This window comes from Esox lucius, chromosome 6 (assembly GCF_011004845.1).
Source record: "Esox lucius isolate fEsoLuc1 chromosome 6, fEsoLuc1.pri, whole genome shotgun sequence".
Taxonomy (NCBI): Eukaryota; Metazoa; Chordata; class Actinopteri; order Esociformes; family Esocidae; genus Esox; species Esox lucius.
The window spans coordinates 30,691,694-30,711,440 of record NC_047574.1 but is presented as its reverse complement, the minus strand read 5'-3'; the positions used below and the strand labels follow the sequence as shown (position 1 = coordinate 30,711,440).

Sequence of the window (19,747 nt, the reverse complement as noted above, 5' to 3'; positions counted from 1 at the left end):
AGCTGACCTAATACTGATTCAGAGGGGAAATTGGGCAGTGCATATCACTTCAGTTGAGTATGCTGCAATTTGGATTTCACTGTATTGAACTACAGTCTGATGTATTTGGTAAAAAATACACACTGACAGCAGCATTTTGGTTATTTATCAACTTACTGTTTGTTCTGGTTTCACTGACTATTCAACTAAAGATAAACATCTCATTCAAAAATATGAATGCAAAATTATACTGTTTTTATATTTTCTGGGGCATTTGATCATTGTAATTTGGACACAGTATCTGATTACAGCCCATATCACAAAATACACCATGAGTAAAAACGCAGTCTCACCTCATCTTTAGGATAGTAGGGCCTGATGGAATAGATTTTGGATGTCGGCATTGCTGGGGGAGGCTGGAAGAAAAGATCGTTTGCCCCGTCGATTGGTAACAATCTCTGTCGGGGATCAAAACAGATGTGTTCAGTTTGACTGACTCTTTCCCTCTCTCTGTGTTCACTGTCTCAGACCCAGAGCTCCTTTGCTACTGCTGAGCCACTGTGGCGCTGTCAACAGCTGGTTATCAAGGGAAGGCTAAACCAACCAATGGCCCAAGACTTGGAAGTAACTGAACAAAACAAAAAGGCTCCTGGGCACTTCTGGCTAGACAGTGAACCGCAGTAGCAAATCATCACATCTGTTCTCATGAGAGCATAGCACAGAATGAAGCTTTTCTTTTCTTACAGACAGGGGAATTGTGAGTTACAGTGTCTGGGAGGAGGCGAGGCTTGGTCTGAGAAAGGTAATGCTCGCTAAAGGAGATGCTGCTGCTCCATTACCTGGGGTTGGGTTTAAGAGTCGCTGCGCAAGGCCTGGGTACTCCTGTAGAAAAATGTAATGATTCTGGCACCGACACAAAACTCCAGGAGCAAACCTATATTAAACGTTTCAACGTATATTAAACATGCTTAAACCAACGTCTTTTTAAGGATTATCTACTTGGTATTAATGTCTTTGAGCAAGGAGTTTGCTCATGGAGTTTTTTTTTTGTTGAGTGGGTGGACTTGCTTGCGCTCTCACTGGTGGTGCAATGCATACATACGCGCTGAGCTTTTCCTGCAAAGAAATGAAATGTCATGGAAATCCAACCCTAGCCATGCCACACAGGCAGGGGAGGGGAAGGCAGAACGCATGCGCTAGGAAAAAGCAGCATCTCCTTTGAGTAAGCCATCTGAAAGAAATTCCAAATTTCACACATTTTAGCATTAGGAAACCATCACTTTGGTGTGACTCCTATAGCTTTCAATGGATTTAGTTCACCTTCACTTTCTCTTAAAACGTATTCGACTACACTGGATCCAGAATGGACCAACAAGTTTAGAAAATCACTGCTATTTTTAACTGTCCAAGAAATTGACATACTAAATACATTGTATTACAATTGGGGGGAATATTATTTTTAAAAGATTTGAACATAGCCATGATAAACCCACCTTTGACAGACCAAACCTTCTCGCGTCTGCTGTGCGCAAACAACGGCTTTCTCTTCACCACAAAACTTGTATTTCATTTTCTTATCTAGCATTACAGGCAGTTAGATCTGTGTAGTCAGTGCTTAGGTAGATACCTGGAATTCTCCTGCTAGACCGCCCCTAAAGGCCCAAGGCTCTTGGTCTCCACTAAGGAACTGTGCAGTGGCCTGACTACGGCACCCTGTTAGGAGCACACAGCGGCGGAGGGACACAGCGTTACCACAGGGACCAGAGATAAGAAGGTACTCGCTGACAGGTGGTGGTTAGGGAGGGGTTGTAGCATTGGGGTAAGGGTCTAAATGTCATTCCTTTCCAATCACTCAAAAGAAAATTAAGTACTTTTTTGGGCCACCCCCCCTCCAACTTAGAATACATGAAAAATGCATTTCCATCTGGAATTAGTCGGGTTGGACTGGGGGCTTGTGCAACTAAAGCTTACTTTGGTGTGTCAATGCGACTCAAACAAGTGAGGACAGAGTGCGAATTTCCAGCTAGTTACAACAGACCAGAGCAAGAGTCAGCGTCTAGGGGCAACTCGCCCTGTGTAAGCTTCAACTGCCGTCACCCCACTGGTCCCAGCACCTCCTCGTCTGAAGTCACACTCTCATCTAACCTGCCTCATCACATAACCAGAGAGCAAGACTCAAACCAGGAGGAACTTTCCCCCCTAAAAACTAAATGTAGAGCAGACTGGTTTGTGCAAAGACGCAGAAAGAGGCACATCGTTTTTAGCGCACTTTGAGCCGGCATTTTGTGGCAAAAGTATGCACTGACTACTGTAATAACTATGGACCACCATTCAAAATAAAAAAGCATTGCCATTGTTTTGGCCATTACAATTTCAGAAGCACTTTGTTAGAAATGTGTCATCAGGCAGTAAGATCAGATCAACAATCCCAAATATGGTAATGAGGTCTCCTGTCATGTGAAGAAACAGGCACAGCAATAGGAGAGGACAGGAGGAGTAAATGCTCCAGCCCCTCACATATTAACAACCCCTCACCCTGACATTTAAACACTGATGAGGCCCAGCGCCCAGATGCACCCACACAGAGGAAATCACAGCTAGTTTTCAGCTGCTCGAGGGTCAAGCAACAACACCGTACACCATGATGATGTCCAACAGTTAACAAAGATACATTCCATGCTGATAAAACAGCTATTTTATACTGCCGATTTACTTGTTTTGGTTTGTCATGCTTCAATGCAATTGAACTAACAACCAACCACTTTCAAAGCATATTTAAGAGTGAAGATTTTGGTGTATTCTTTATTTAATACCCTCTATATTTGGTAGGCTGGTAGAGTTTTTATTCCGAATGCTAAGTGTGGTCCCCGTTGTGTGGGCACATTCATTGCTGGTTCCGAGCCACTTCTAAGAAAAGTCCTCCTACTGGTAAAAACAAACATGTTAGAGAGAAACAAATGCTGTCAGAGGGGGGAAGTAAAGATTCGAAAAAATTACAGCTTATCGCTCGCTACTAAACACCGCTGCGCAAAAATGGGACTGTGACTTCATCTGCAAGGATTGCTTTTTGTTCCTTGGCCAAATCACAAACTCTCCATTACATATGAAAATCAAAACAAAGGCAAAAGAACAAAACCCAATCGAAAAGGCGTCAAGGCCTGCAGTGCGCATACATCGGCCAGTGGCGATCCAATAGCAGTAGAAACTGGTACTGAGGATTCGTCCATCTGCACACGGAGAGAACAGTAGAAGATAGTTGTTAGATCACGTGTTTCAGCGACAACACCAGGGAGGAAGAACATAGACTGAATGCCAGCTGCAGCGCTAACGAAGAACAACGGGGACACAACCCCTCTTCACCAGATTTCGGCGCCTGGCAATGCCCAGTAGTGCGCTCAAATTAGTGGTGGAGGTAAGCACATTGGGAATCTAGAAAAGTGCATTTTCAGTCCAGTTAATTACTATTATAGATCTGGTGGATTGGATTGTTTATTAAAAAAAACAAAGCATTACATGTGGTTGTCTGCACACTAACTGGTTGATCTTAATTTGTTTATGAACCATCTAATGTCGGGGTGCTTTAGAAAGACAAACATATCCACTAAATTAATGTATCCGGAGAAACAGGATCTGTCTCAAATTATCTACTGGACTATAGGACTCCATAATGTTGTTATACCTATGATTTAAGTGGTTCTGCCAGTGTGGCTTTGCTGCCTGCTGTGTACTGTAGAGGTTAGAGTCCTCAGCTCTGGACAGAAACCTGTGAATGAAACATGGTTACGGTGTAACCTGGAGGCCATGCTGGTGCTTCGGTGTAATAAAAAAACATTAAATGGCTGTTGATGACCTCTCACATAAAGGGTGGTCCAAACTGCATCAGGAAATTGTATTACATTGGTTAGACTCTGTGTGTGCTCATTTTGGGTGTGTATGGTCATTGTGTGTATGTGCTTGAAGACCAATTTGTTTGTGTGTGTACCTGTTAAGTGTACACACTGGTTCTGAGAGAGACAGCAAGAAAAAATTCAGGAGAGGCTGACTAAGCACTCTGAACCAGAAATAACACTGATACACAGAGCCTTTGCTGGGCAGGTCTCACTAACCTCTGCAGTTACTGCATTAGTCACTGATGACCCGTTATGGAATCAATCTTTTCAACATGAACCAATTTGTTAAGCAATAAATTAACTACAAAATGTGTTAGTTGTCTTTGTTTATACACCAGAATGGCCTTCCGCAATGTGTCCTTTTGCTCTCCATGCTCACAGGTGCGCTACAGAGTGGAAGAGAGGGGGTGGGTCTTTTCCCCTCTTCTCCCACTCCCCAGGCAGAGGGCAGTCAGGAAGTAAGTGTGTGTATGTCTGTGTGTGTGTGAATGCAGCAGCCTGTTACTAGCCACACAGCAAGCAGCCGTAACCCATCTCTGGACCTGTCACCACTGAGCAAATCACCTAAGCGGGGTGAACAAATTCATTTAAGGGCTAGCAGAGCAAGCAGCATTCAGTCAGTCACAAAAGTAAACTCAACACAAAAGGTTTGTAAAACAGAATTAAAAAGACAACTGGAAAGCAGCGTGGGAGTTGCCTATCTGTCACTGGTGGATGAATATGCAAACGCCTAAGTAATACTAAACTTAGCTTTCAATTAGAGGATTCTAGACTCACCTTGAACACAGGCAGAACCCGAGGTGACATTTTGAACTTCCAGGTCTAGAGCTGTGCTACAAAATGTTAAGCAGCCTGGGTTGAGCCAGTGTAGATAAACATGTAGATGAATGTGTGTAACTTCACTACCAAAGGCTATGAGGGTAAATTAAATGTCTCTTTAGCAGCCGAAACTGCAGTAATTGCAGCTCTGAGGAGTTGGGGACAATATGCACCGCTCTGGCTTTCTCTACCATACGTACCTAGTCAGCCTGTGTGTGTGTCTGTGTGAGTTTGAACGTGTGTCCATGCGTACCTAGCCACTGGACAAAGGACTTGACCATGGAGGTGATGCTTTTGATGTCCCAGATGTAAGGGTAGAGGTCGTAGAGGATGGTGCGGTTGGCAGAGTTGGACAGCCTAGTGAACATCTGGATTACGGAGCAACACATCTCCTCAAACTTTTCAGCCCGGGCCTTCCACTCGGCTACCTGGTGGCAGACAACAGTGTTGGTGAAAAACACAAGAGATGGAAATTAGTGATTCTTATTGGACAGGTCTGGGTGGTGCTTGTCCAGTTATAGTACTTTTCTTTCTATTTGGTGCATAGTGAGCATGATCCAGGGACTTGTTCCTGGGAATCCTCTCAGACGATGGCATCATAACGGAGTGAACTGATTGACATCTTTTAGTCTCTGGGAGATGGGGGGGTAACTAACTTCGATAACTACCAAGAACACACAAAACTTTCAAGTAGTCCATAAGTATTTGAGCAGTGACATGTTCTGTTGTTTTGGCTGCCCATTGGATTTAGTAATTATTTTATTTTATGAGGTTCAAGTGGAGACCAAAAGCATTAATTTGAGGGTCGTTACTTGTAACGAACCATGAACCCAAAACCCCTTTTTTGTCACAGTCACCACCATTTTGGGAACCAAAAGTAATTGGACAAAAGAACATAATCTCAAAAAAAGTTTTATTTAGTACTTGGTTGCAAGCCCTTTGCAGTCAATGACTGCCTGCAACCCATAGACATCACCAGATGCCGGGTATCCACACTTGTGCTGTTCTGCCAGGATTGTACTGCATCTTCAGTTTCTGTTGGTTTTGGGGCATTTTTACACTCAGACCTCTCTTCAGGAAGTGACACGCACGTTTGCATGGTGATGTGTTCTAAAATTGGTAGAGGCTGACACATCCATGTCTATCTCCTGAAGAGTGTTCTTGATCTGTTGGACAGTTATTTGGTGGTATTTTCTATATTACAGTGAACATTTCTTTGTCATCCACTTAGAGATGTTCCTTTGTCTAGGAGGTAATTTGCCATTGTTGAGGAAACCAGTCCTCCCTACTGTCCCAAACAGTTGAAACTCTGTTTTGGCTCTGATGTCTCTGATCAATTTATTCAGATTCATCTGGATCATGATGACCATCTTGACGTGGACTGAGACTTCCTTTGACATAATGTTTCAGACACCAACAACCGACTCCAAACGCAAAAGCAAGAATCAACTCTAGGCACCAACTTAGTTCCCTTGTCCATGAACTCATTACACAAACAAGCACACCTGCCTAATAAGAAACAGTTGAAGTAAATTTCTCCAAATACCTTTAAAACTATGTAGTCATGTGACTTATTTCATATTTGTACACATTAATCTGAAATAAATTACACATGAATTGATAAAGGTAATGGAATTTAACACACTTCATAAAAAATTTACATTTATGCAATTAAACCTAAGTGCAATTTCCTTATGCAGAAAAAGTTAATACCCCTGAGCATTTACTACAACCCCGTTTCCAAAAAAGTTGGGACGCTGCATAAGACTGCACATGCAAATAGTGCAACAATTAAAAATCTACAAATCTACGTGTCTTCAAATCTACGGTGCATAATATCATTAAAATATTTAGAGAATCCTGTGAAATCTCTGTATGCAAGGGACATGGCCGAAAACCAATATTGGATGGCCATGACCTCCGGGGCCTCAGGTGGCACTGCATTAAAAACAGACATGATTCTCTAGTGGAAATAACTGCATGGGCTCAGGAACACAAATGCAAGTTAAATCTCTACCATGCAAAAAAGAAACCATATATAAACAAGATCCAGAACTGCCACCACCTTCTCTAGGCCCACTCATTTAAGATCGACTGAGGTGGAAAACTGTCCTGTGGTGTGATGAATCAGAATTAAAGTTATTTTTGGGAATCATGGACACCGCATCCTCCAAACTAAAGAGGAGGGGGACCATCCGGCTTCTTACCAGCACACAGTTCAAAAGCCAGCCTCCGTGATGGTATGGGGGTGCATAAGCGCACATGGCATGGGTGACTTGCACATCTGTGAATGAACCAGTAATGCTGAACAATACATACAGGCTTTGGAGTAACATATGCTATCCATATAATGTTTTTCAGGGAAGGCCTTGCGTATTTTAGCAAGACAACACCAAACCACATTCTGCACATATTACAGCAGCATGGCAACATAGTAAAAGAGTCCGGGTGCAAAACTGGCCTGCCTGCTGTCCAGACCTGTCACCAAATTGAAAGCATTTGGCGCATTATGAAACAAAAACTACAAAGGAGACCCCAAACTGTTGAGCAGCTCAAATCCTATATCAAGCAAGAATGGGAAAATTTTAAAACTACAGCAATTGGTCTCCTCGGTTCCCAACGCTTACAGATTATTGTTAGAAGACATGATGCAACACAGTGGAAAACATGCCCCAGTCCCAACTTTTTTTGGCATCAAATTCAAAATGGGCATGTATTTTCCCAAAAACATTATAATTGTTCAGTTTCACAACTTGATACTTTGTCTTTGTACCATTTTCAACTAAATATAGGGATAAATGATTTGCACATCATTGCATTCTGTTTTATTTGCATTTTATGAAGCGCCACAATATTTCTGGAAACAGGGTTGTTTATAAAATGGCTAAAATTTGAATCAGGTGTGCCAAAAACACGCAAATTATTAGAAAAACTGAGTTTAAGTGGAAAGGTCCCGCCATCCATAAAGGTTAGAAACTTCGACTTAACCACCAAATTCAGGCCAAAAGCTGACTGAAAGATACCCATCCTAGTCATAGAGACCCAATGGGTAACATTAAGGGATCTACAGGGGTCTCTTGCCACAATTAATATTGAAGTGCATTAGTTCCATTAGATTACTGTAATGCTCTTCTCTCTGGTTACCCTGATAGATAAATCAATAAAAAAACTTTAATTAGTGCTGAACACGGCTGCTAGAATCCTAACTAGAACTAAAACATTTGAACACATTTCTCCAGTACTAGCATCTTTACCCTGGCTGCCTGTTACTACTTGGGCTGATTTTAAGGTTTTAACCTACAGTGGGGAGAGTATTTGATACACTGGCAATTTTGCAGGTTCTCCTACTTACAAAGCATATAGAGGTAAGAAGGCAACTGTTGGCGCAATTATTAGAAAATGGAAGAAGTTCAAGATGACAGTCAATCTCCCTCGGTCTGGGGCTCCATGCAAGATCTCACCTCGTGGGGCATCATTGATCTTGAGGAAGGTGAGGGACTACAAGGCCCAGAACTACAAGGCAGGACCTGGTCAATGACCTGAAGAGAGCTGGGACCACAGTCTCAAAGAAAACCATTAGTAACACACTACACCTTCATGGACTCAAATCCTGCAGCGCACGCAAGGTCCCCCTGCTCAAGCCAGCGCATGTCATGGCTGGGTCTTCCAGCATGACAATGACCCGAAACATAAAGCCAGGGCAACTAAGTAGTGGCTCCGTAAGAAGCATCTCAAGGTCCTGGAGTGGCCTAGCCAGTCTCCAGACCTGAACCCAATAGAAAATCTTTGGAGAGAGCTGAAAGACCATATTGCCCAGCGACAGCCCCGAAACCTGAAGGATCTGGAGAAGGCCTGTATGGAGGAGTGGGCCAAAATCCCTGCTGGAGTGTGTGCAAACCTGGTCATGAACTACAAAAAAGGTATGATCTCTTTAATTGCAAACAAAGGTTTCTGTACCAAATATTAAGTTCGGCTTTTCTGAAATATCAGATACTTATGTCATGCAATAAAATGCTAATTAATTACTTAAAAAAAAAAATCTGGATTTTTGTTTTAGATTCCGTCACTCACAGATGAAGAGTACCTATGATAAAAAATTACAGACTTCTACATGCTTCATAAGTAGGAAAACCTGCAAAATCAGCAGTGTATTAAATACTTGTTCTCCCCACTGTACCTAGTTGAAATTGGTAGAAGAGAACATTACCAAACAGAACAAAGCATTAAGCAAGTCCACATTCTCAATTGACAAAAAGCAGCTTTAATTAGCTGTTGATTGACATCTTAACACTGCATTGGGTTGTATTAGTGAAGTTGCCTGAAATGATCAATATTCAAAGGCAACAAAAGCAGTGTGAAACATAATCACTATCCCCCACCTTCTCAGGTTCCTTTCCCTGACAGTTGACGCTGACGGTGCTGCTGTTGGCTCGTAGCCAGTTGAACTCCTTGAGCATGTGCATTGCCTTGGGCCCGTACTCGTAGGGCAGGTAGAAGAGCTCGGCTAGCAGGGTGAGGTCGTCCAAAGAGAGAGGCTCCGCAGTGAACAGTGCCTTTTCATTGGGGCCGGGAATAAAGACATCCTGAAAAGAAACAAAGGTCATTGTTTCAACCAAGTCCCTCAGAAAGATTGGAGTGGCTATGTGTATGACTGAAGGACACACAGGCTTGTCATAATCTTCTCCACCTTCTTTGCACTCCTTAACCTTATATCTCCTCCCACCAGCATATTCCCTTTCTGCTGATGACTGTCAATAATTTTCACATTAAGGTTGACAATATCTGATCTCATTCACTCAGCCTTCCTTACGCGCAAACCTGCCCATGCAATAACCGCTTTTTCCCAGATATCACCAGCTTATATCCTGCAGGTAGAAATGGCTGGCCCCCCAACATTATGCCCTCTTGAACCTATCCCATCCTCAAGACCATCTCAGGAGACAGTCTCCAATTTCTTACCTCCCTCATCAATTCTTCACTGAGCACGTGCTGTGTCTCTTAACTAAACCAAAGGCCGCTGCCTTCGACACTAAACCATTGTATCTTGCTTTTCACCCTCTCAGGCTCTGCACACACTTGGATTGTTTCCTACATGGAACATTCGTAGAGTACAGACTTACCTTACACTGAAAGCAGCACAGGTACTTATTCAGGCACTTATGACATCTGGATTACTGCAACTCACTCTTACTAGGGCTCCCAGCATGTGCATCCAAACCCCATTTGGGGCAACCTATTCAAAACGCAGTGATGTACCAATTGTTCAAAATTCTAAGTTCTCCAATGTCTCCCTGCTCCTTCGCACACCCCGCTACAAAGCAGTTGTTATTGCCTATGGAGAAACAAGAGGTGACTCACCTTCCTACCTTCAGGCAACTATCAAACCCTCTTTGGCTCTTGGCTGTTCCACCCATGTGGGGCAGTTAGCAATCCAAGCAGTCAAAATTATTCTCGGTCCTCACAATGAAATGGTAAAACCAGCTCCCATTGGAGGCTAGGAGAGCAGAATCTGTCCATCTTCAAACTCTATGCAAACTCACCTTTTCATAGAGTAGCAAAAATAGTTCAGCTATGTTGTCTTTTTTGTAAACTTCGCTTATGTTTTATTGTTAATTTGTGTGGTCTTCCTTCCAGGAGTTACTTTTGCCAATAAATGTATTGATTAGAATGCACATATTACTGAGCTGTGTAATCGTTTCCCCTAGCTCTCTTAAAGCAAACTGTAATTGCACTCTGGATAATAGTGTCTGCTAAATGACAAAAATGTAAAAAGAATAAGGAAAATATATAAGTCTCACCACCAGACAAAATACGGTTCAAGTGTAGAGGTCGGTAAGCAAGGGGGGGATTCACTGTTCTACGTTTCAATAGGATTGGTAGTTATTTATTGTTATTTTTGCGGGATCGCATAAGCGAAGCCTTTCAAGAATAGGAAATGTCTCTGGCTGAGTGACTGACTGACTACACATTGTTAGACAGCATAGGGGTTAGCGATGAAGATAGGACTGTCATGATTATCACATGGCATATTTGGGTCCTATGATTGGAGAAAACAGATGAGCCATCGAATATTATTGGCCAAAAAGACGGCTATGGTACTGTACCACAGACTAATTTTAATGTGAGAACAAGTGAAAATTAAAGCTGGAAGAGTGACAAAGATGAAAAGCAAACATTTTAATACGATACCATGAATTTAAATGGGGAAATTGAGCACTGGCCCTTATGAGCCAGTGACTGTCTTTGTCCACTGGCCTGATGTTAGGTCTTATTTGCCCCGGGCCAGCCGGCCATCATTAATGTCAAACCATAGTCATTCTGCACAATGAAAATCTTGGCACACAACATCTACATAGTATGAATTTAGAAACATATAGCAAAAATATAGGAATATACATAATGCAAACTAGCAGCAATTTTAAAAAGAGTAGGATGGGAAATATGAATAGTATGGGTAGAAATACTAAATAATATACTGTAGCAAGAAAAGCAATAATACAAAATGTAAACTAGCAGCAATTTAAAAAAAATAATATCGGTAGAAGTACTGAATATTATAGGCACAATGGGTGTAATATGACTATGAACATGGAGCAGCTGCCATACCAGGCAGTAATGCAGCCAGAGAGGATGCTCTCAAAGATGCACCTGTAGAAGTTGGCGAGAGTTTTAACAGACATGCCAAACTATTTTCGAAGTATAGTCGTTTTTGGGCAGTTTTCACTGCCGAGTTAGCTTGCCTGGAACATGCCAGGTCATCATTGATGAACACACTGAGGAACTTGAAGTCGGAGACCCCCATACACAAATATGCTAAAATAGCATATTTTAACATACAATTCATAATATCTAACATTTCTATCCACATTTTTGATACATCCAATTCTACACTCTTTAGAATTGCTGCTAGTTAACATTGTTATGGATATTTTTGCTTTATATACACAGTGGGGCAAAAAATATTTAGTCAGCCACCAATTGTGCAAGTTCTCCCACGTAAAAAGATGAGAGGCCTGTAATTTTCATCATAGGTACACTTCAACTATGAGAGGCAAAATGTGAAAAATAATCCAGAAAAATATATTGTAGGATTTTTAATGAATTCATTGGTAAATTCCTCGGTAAAATAAGTATTTGGTCACCTACAAACAAGCAAGATTTCTGGCTCTCACAGACCTGTAACTTCTTTTTTAAGAGGCTCCTCTGTCCTCCACTCGTTACCTGTATTAATGGCACCTATTTGAACTTATCAGTATAAAAGACACCTGTCCACAACCTCAAACAGTCACACGCCAAACTCCACTATGGCCAAATCGCAAGATCTCACATCATGGGGTCAAAATGATCACAAGAACAGTGATCAAAAATCCCAGAAGCACAAAGGGGGACCAAGTGAATAACCTGAAGAGAGCTGGGACCAAAGTCACAAAGGCTACCATCAGTAACACACTATACCACCAGGGACTCAAATCCTGCAGTGTCAGACGTGTCCCCCTGCTTATGTCCAGGCCCGTCTGAGGTTTGCTAGAGAGCATTTGGATGGTCCAGAAAGGATTGGGAGAATGTCATATGGTCAGATGAAACCAAAATAGAACTTTTTGGTAAAAACTCAACACATGTTTGGAGGAGAAAGAACGCTGAGTTGCATCCAAAAAACACCATACCTACTGTGAAGCATGGGGGCTGGAAACATCATGCTTTGGGGCTGTTTTTCTGCAAAGGGACCAGGACAACTGATCCGTGTAAAGGAAAGAATGAATGGCACCATGTATCGTGAGATTTTGAGTGAAAACTTCCTTCCATCAGCAAGGGCATTGAAGATGAAACGTGGCTGGGTCTTTCATCATGACCTCGAGTGGCCTAGCCAGTCACCAGATCTCAACCCCATAGAAAATCTTTGGAGGGAGTTGAAAGTCCGTGTTGCCCAGCAACAGCCCCTATACATCAATGCTCTAGAGGAGCTCTGCATGGAGGAATGGGCCAAAATACCAGCAACAGTGTGTGAAAACCTTGTGAAGACTTACAGAAAACTTTTGACCTCTGTCATTGCCAACAAAGGGTATATAACAAAGTATTCAGATGAACTTTTGTTATTGACCAAATACTTATTTTCCACCATAATTTACCAAAAAAGTGTACATATGATGAAAATTACAGGCCTCTCTCATCTTTTTAAGTAGGAGAACTTGCACAATTGGTGGCTGACTAAATACTTTTTTGCCCCACTGTTCAGGTGCTGGTCATATAATTAGAATATCCATCAAAAAGTTTATTTATATCAGTAATTCCATTCAAAAAGTGAAACTTGTATAATGTATACACTCATTCCACACAGACTGATATATTTCAAGTGTTGATTTCTTTTAATTCTGATGATTATAACTGACAACAACTAATGAAAACTCCAAATTCAGTATCTCAGAAAATTTGAAGATTGTGAAAAGGTTCAATATTGAAGACACCTGGTGCCACACTCTAATCCGCTAATTAACCCAAAACACCTGCAAAGGCCTTTAAATGGTCTCTCAGTCTAGTTCTGTAGGCTACACAATCATGGGGAAGACTGCTGACTTGACAGCTGTCCAAAAGACGACCATTGACACCTTGCAAAGGAAGGGCAAGACACAAATGGTCATTGCTAAAGAGGCTGGCTGTTCACAGAGCTCTGTGTCAAAGCACTTTAATAGAGAGGCGAAGGGAAGGAAAAGATGAGGTAGAAAAGTGTACAAACAATAGGGATAACCGCACCCTGGAGAGGATTGTGAAACAAAACCCAATCAAAAATGTGGGGGAGATTCACAAAGAGTGGACTGCAGCTGGAGTCAGTGCTTCAAGAATCACCACGCACAGACGTATGCAAGACATGGGATTCAGCTGTCGCATTCCTTGTGTCAAGCCACTCCTGAACAAAACACTGCATCAGAAGTGTCTCACCTGGGCTAAAGACAAAAAGGACTGGACTGCTGCTGAGTGGTCCAAAGTTATGTTCTCTGATGAACGTCAATTTTGCATTTCCTTTGGAAATCAAGGTCCCCGAGTCTGGAGGAAGAGAGGAGAGGCACAGAATCCACGTTGCTTGAAGTCCAGTGTAAAGTTTCCACAGTCAGTGATGGTTTGGGGTGCCATGTCATCTGCTGGTGTTGATCCACTGTGTTTTCTGAGGTCCAAGGTAAACGCAGCCGTCTACCAGGAAGTTTTAGAGCACTACATGCTTCCTGCTGCTGACCAACTTTATGGAGATGCAGATTTCATTTTCCAACAGGACTTGACACCTGCACACAGAGCCAAAGCTACCAGTACCTGTTTTAAGGACCATGGTATCCCTGTTCTTAATTGGCCAGCAAACTCGCCTGACATTAACCCTATAAAAAAAAAATCTATGGGGTATTGTGAAGAGGAAGATGCGATACGCCAGACCCAACAATGCAGAAGAGCTGAAGGCCACTATCAGAGCAACCTGGGCTCTCATAACACCTGAGCAGTGCCACAGACTGATCAACTCCATGCCACGCCACATTGCTGCAGTAATTCAGGCAAAAGGAGCCCCAACTAAGTATTGAGTGCTGTACATGCTCATACTTTTCAGTTGGCCAACATTTCTAAAAATACTTTTTTTTTATTGGTCTTAAGTAATATTCTGAGATACTGAATTTGGGATTTTCATTAGTTGTCAGTTATAATCATCACAAAAGAAATAAACATTTGAAATATATCAGTCTGTGTGCAATGAATGAATATAATATACAAGTTTAACTTTTTGAATGGAATTAATGACATAAATCAACTTTTTGATGATATTCTAATTATATGACCAGCAACTGTATATAAAGCAATCTACCGGTTGCGTAGATGTTGTGTGCCATGTGACAAGTATTTCATTGTTCAGAATGATGCTATGTTATTCAGTGCATTTAATAAATAAAACATTTGAGCCAATGGTGTTCATCAAACATATTTAATACATTAACAATTTCATTGCTTGATGAGTAGAATGAAGGATAATGTAGGCAGTGAAAAACTTTAAAAATGACGAAAGATATAACACCTTTTTCTAAGAACTTCCAGCATATTATGGTCATTTATGATTGGATAAATTATCACATAGGTCATAGATTCTCCTGCACTAATTTTCCTACCTGTCCACTCAGTAACATTCGAAGGGGTTAATGTTTATCCCCATCACTACAAAGGCATAAGGTAGGCAAGATAGCCAGAGATGTTTATCCACAAACTTTAATCAGGATCAGATATGTAATTTATTTATGCTCAGTATAGAAGTTTTTATTTATGCAATTATAATGTTTTAGTGGAAATGGGACTGATGGCAAAATTTATGTTTGGTTTAGTCTAGCAAAAACATAAAATAACTTACCAAGTTAAAAGCAAGGTTAACATGTGGATTTATATGCACACAGCGTCTAGGGAACAGTTTTAGAAAAGGGTCAGAGGAGAGGCACAGCTGTTCATCTAATTAATAGATATGCCATTTCCCGTCTAAGACCAGCGCAGACTGCATTCTAACCTGCGAGTACTAACGTGCTGTTACACCCCGTTCACATATAAACAGCATGCTGTCATTGAAAGTGCCAGCGCTCCATTTAACGGAAGGATTCACAGGCAAGTGGTGAGTAAACACAATTCATGACATGAATGTGTAGGCTACTCTATATTGTTATTATGAAAAAAGTTAATGTGAATCGCTCTCGACTACCCCAGCACAAGTCAAGTGCCAAACAGTTAACCGAATTCTGTCGCAAATGACACCTTTTGCTCAAGTCAAGCACTAACTATGGTACTGGGGCTCAAAGAAAGAAACATGTGTTAACACTAGAACCGCCAAATGCCCACGCAAATTGGCGTTTGAGTTTGTAATTAAAATAAAACTGCCATTTTTAAAGCTACAACCTCCTCCTTCTATTAATTTCCCTAAATAGACGTATATTACATTGTTCCGTTGTTGGAATTCTAAACTGATTAACAGAAAACGATTTATAGAGTATTTCCCTGTTTTTCTTACCCTGTTTTCTGACTCAATCTGCGTTGGTACCCAAATGGAACCCAGGCTCTAATCACCCCCCTCACTGAATGCATGACGTCAAATTGATTAATGCGTGATACACCCAGATGAATGAAAACAGACTATTTATGAGACCTAATAGAAATGATATAGGCTACTTATCACATGGGTTACCGTTTTTCAATAGGAGATTCGGCTTATTGTGTAGGCTAATTCATCAAATGTAAATCTACATAATTTTAGGAGGGAAAGAGAAACTAAATCGCACACATCCTATTGTCCCTCTATTAATTTCTCTGCTTATTTTACTGAAGATTAATATTCTACAAATGTATTAGGCAAAATATCCACAAAACGAAATTCCTACAATATCTCGTCTTTTTCTAATAACTCCTCTTGGTTTTTCGATTTACGGCGTTGAAATCAACCAGCTAGCCCCACTACAACCCTTGGGAGAGACTTGCAAAGACACGCTGTTCACAGCCTATTCATTTCAGAGCTGGTCTTTTTCTAATAGCTCCTCTTGATTTTTTGATAACGCATTCATGTCACCTAGAGAGAAATATTACTTGCCAGTAATCTAGGAGAATACAGGCTTTGAAATCAATTCGACAGCCCCACTACAACCCCTGGGAGAGACGTGCAAACGCGCTGTTCACAGCCTATTCAGTTCGGACCTCATCTTTTTCTATGTATACTATTTTTAGTAGTTTTTTTTAGTATGATGAGACCTTCAATATAAACACATTCTTGTATTTTTCATATTCATTAACCAAACAAACATTCTGTAATTCATTATATTTTAGACTATGTAGTTTGATTAAGACCCAGTAGATGAAATGATGCTCTGGGTGGATGGTGATGCTGTGGAAGAGAATGTCCATGCTAATGGGGATGATTTGTATGCTAATGACGGCAAATGACAGTTATAGGAGGTAAAAAAGGCCTGGCGGTTCTAGTGTTAATGGCGACAAAATAATTAATTGCATTAAGCATTTTTTATTATTCGCATGGGTTAATGTGTTATTTTGACAGCCCTAATAGAGATATATTATATAGATATATTATAGATATTGATATATATATATATATATATATATTATAGATATTGATATATATCTATATCTATATCTATATCTATATCTATATATATATATCAAAACGTTACCCCTAGGCACAATGCATTTTAGCAAAATGTCTGCGAATTTCTTTGACAGACTAATAATGTTGTATTATTCAAATATTTTTAGGTATGACAGAACTGTTTGCAAATGGTTATAAATAAAAGCAATATTGAATCGCAATTCATAGAATCACATACAAAACTAAGTATGGTGATACTATTGTATCGTGAGGTCCCTCACAGTTCCCAGCCCTACATAAGACTGGTGATTGTTGATAATGGGCCTCTGTACGCCTATGTAGATATTCCACGAAAAATAAGCTGTTTTCAGTAAGAAGTCAAAAATTCTACACTGCTTTTCTGGTCAATTTGATGTTATTTTAATCGCCAAAACTTTGGACATTTCTAAGTGGTCCCAAACCTTTGGATGATAGTCTATGTCTACTAGCTATCTAGATATGACCCATAAATAACTGCTCAAGCCCCTTCACCAACTCACCACAGTCACTTCCACCTGTGGGCGAGCAGAAATAGGCTTCTCTTTTTTGTTTATTCCAACCTTATGACTGGTTTCTAAAGTGGGACTATATCAGCTGGCAGTAGATTTCAGATGGATGATCCTGTGACTGGAGGGGCTCATTAAAACGCAAAACATAATTTGGCTAAGTGCCACCCATGGGGGCCGAGTGGAAGTTGGACATGTGTGCATTGTCTTACCACACTCTAGCTCAATAATGGCTGTTGGCAGGAGAATGTGTTTACTAACCTTACCAAAATTGCCTAGAATTAAACCAAGATAAAACAGAAAGTATTGCGTTTGGCAACAAAAATGAAAGAACTAGTGTTAGTAAACCACTGGATTCTCTGTGTAAGTGAGTAATATAGGTGTTCTGATAGACACAGACCTCACATTTAACAGTTATATCAAAGCAGTCACCAAAACAACAATCTATCATCTTAAAAATATAGCAAGAATCAAAGGCTTGCTGTCCCAGAAAGACTAATAGAAGCTCATCCATGCTTTAATTTCTAGTAGGGTTGACTACTGTAATGGCCTCTTAACTGGACTCCACAAAAAGACTGTAAAAAAGCTGCAGCTCATTCAGAATGCTGCTGCTAGAATGTTAACCAGGACCAAGAGAACAGAGCACATCACTCTGGTTCTTAAATCATTGCAATGGCTTCCAGGCAGTTATAGAATACATCTTAATGTGGTGGTTTTAGTTTATAAATCACTGAACGGTTTAGGCCCTGAATACATTTCTGATATGTTTGAAGAATATAAACAGAGCAGGGCTCTTATGGAGCTTTTCCACTGCATGGTACTGGCCCGCCCATAGTGATAGCAAAGAAGCATGCATGAGCAGTAACTTTGCTCTTAATACATAGAAAACTGCAACAATGTACTTATACATTTTTAAATCCAGTTTAAAACCATTCTCCTTTCACACACCTATGACTGAACACTTAAACTTAACTGCACTGTTTAGCCTTACAGCTTTTATAGCTTCCTATGTTTTTATCCTGTATTTATGCTATTTCTACAAACCCGATTCCAAAAAAGTTGGGACACTGTACAATTGTGAATAAAAACAGAATGCCACGATGTGGAAGTTTCAAATAATATTTTATTCAGAATACAACATAGATGACATATCAAATGTTTAAACTGAGAAAATGTATCACTTTAAGGGAAAAATAAGTTGATTTTAAATTTCCTGGCATCAACACATCTCAAAAAAGTTGGGACAACGCCATGTTTACCACTGTGTGGCATCCCCTCTTCTTTTTATAACAGACTGCAAACGTCTGGGGACTGAGGAGACAAATTGCTCAAGTTTATGGATAGGAATGTTGTCCCATTCTTATCTAATACAGGCTTCTAGTTGCTCAACTGTCTTTGGTCTTCTTTGTCGCACCTTTCTCTTTATGATGCGCCAAATGTTTTCTATGGGTGAAAGATCTGGACTGCAGGCTGGCCATTTCAGTACCCGGATCCTTCTTCTATGCAGCCATGACATTGTAATTGATGCAGTATGTGGTCTGGCATTGTCATGTTGGAAAATGCAAGGTCTTCCCTGAAAGAGACGACGTCTGGATGGGACGACGTATGTTGTTCTAGAACTTGGATATAACGGTCAGCATTGATGGTGCCTTTCCAGATGTGTAGGCTGCCCTTGCCACACGCACTCATGCAACCCCATACCATCAGAGATGCAGGCTTCTGAACTGAGCGCTGATAACAACTTGGGTTGTCCTTGTCCTCTTAAGTCCGGATGACATGGCGTCCCAGTTTTGCAAAATTAACTTCAAATTTGTATTTGTCCGACCACAGAACACTTTTCCACTTTGCCACAGTCCATTGTAAATGATCCCTGGCCCAGGAAAACGCCTGCGCTTCTGGATCCTGTTTAGATACGGCTTCTTTTTTTACCTATAGAGTTTTAGCCGGCAACGGCGAATGGCACCGTGGATTGTGTTCACCGACATTGTTTTCTGGAAGTATTCCTGAGCCCATGTTGTGATTTCCATTACAGTATCATTCCTGTGTGTGATGCAGTGCTGTCTGAGGGCCCAAAGATCACGGGCATCCAGTATGGTTTCAGTATAGTTTCCTTGAACCTTACGCACAGAGATTGTTCCAGATTCTCTGAATCTTTGGATGATATTATGCACTGTAGATGGTGATAACTTCAAACTCTTTGCAATTTTTCTCTAAGAAACTCCTTTCTGATATTGCTCCACAATTTTTCACCTGTAGCTTTTTTGGAATCGGGTTTGTATTTTCTTATTCTATGTTTTCTTATTATAATCTTGTTCTGATGTTTGCATTTGAGTATTTGTTTTTATGCTATTGTACTCTTTTATGTTTGCCGGACGATGTAAGCGGACTAGAAGAGCGGACTAGAAGAGCAAATG

General features: G+C 40.8%; 1 protein-coding gene across 3 annotated transcripts in view; it reads right to left on the bottom strand.

Annotated features, from left to right (window-relative positions):
• oga (O-GlcNAcase) overlaps positions 1 to 19,747 on the bottom strand; it is a 62,142-nt gene that overhangs the window by 19,145 nt on the left and 23,250 nt on the right. For all 3 annotated transcript variants that reach the window (XM_020047395.3, XM_010870293.5, XM_010870292.5), the window contains exons 12-15: positions 9,068 to 9,271; positions 4,942 to 5,116; positions 1,607 to 1,692; positions 333 to 437 (exon numbers count right to left, since the gene is read on the bottom strand). In XM_020047395.3, the coding sequence (XP_019902954.1) occupies positions 333 to 437; positions 1,607 to 1,692; positions 4,942 to 5,116; positions 9,068 to 9,271 (570 nt within the window). The remainder of the gene's footprint in view (positions 1 to 332; positions 438 to 1,606; positions 1,693 to 4,941; positions 5,117 to 9,067; positions 9,272 to 19,747) is intronic.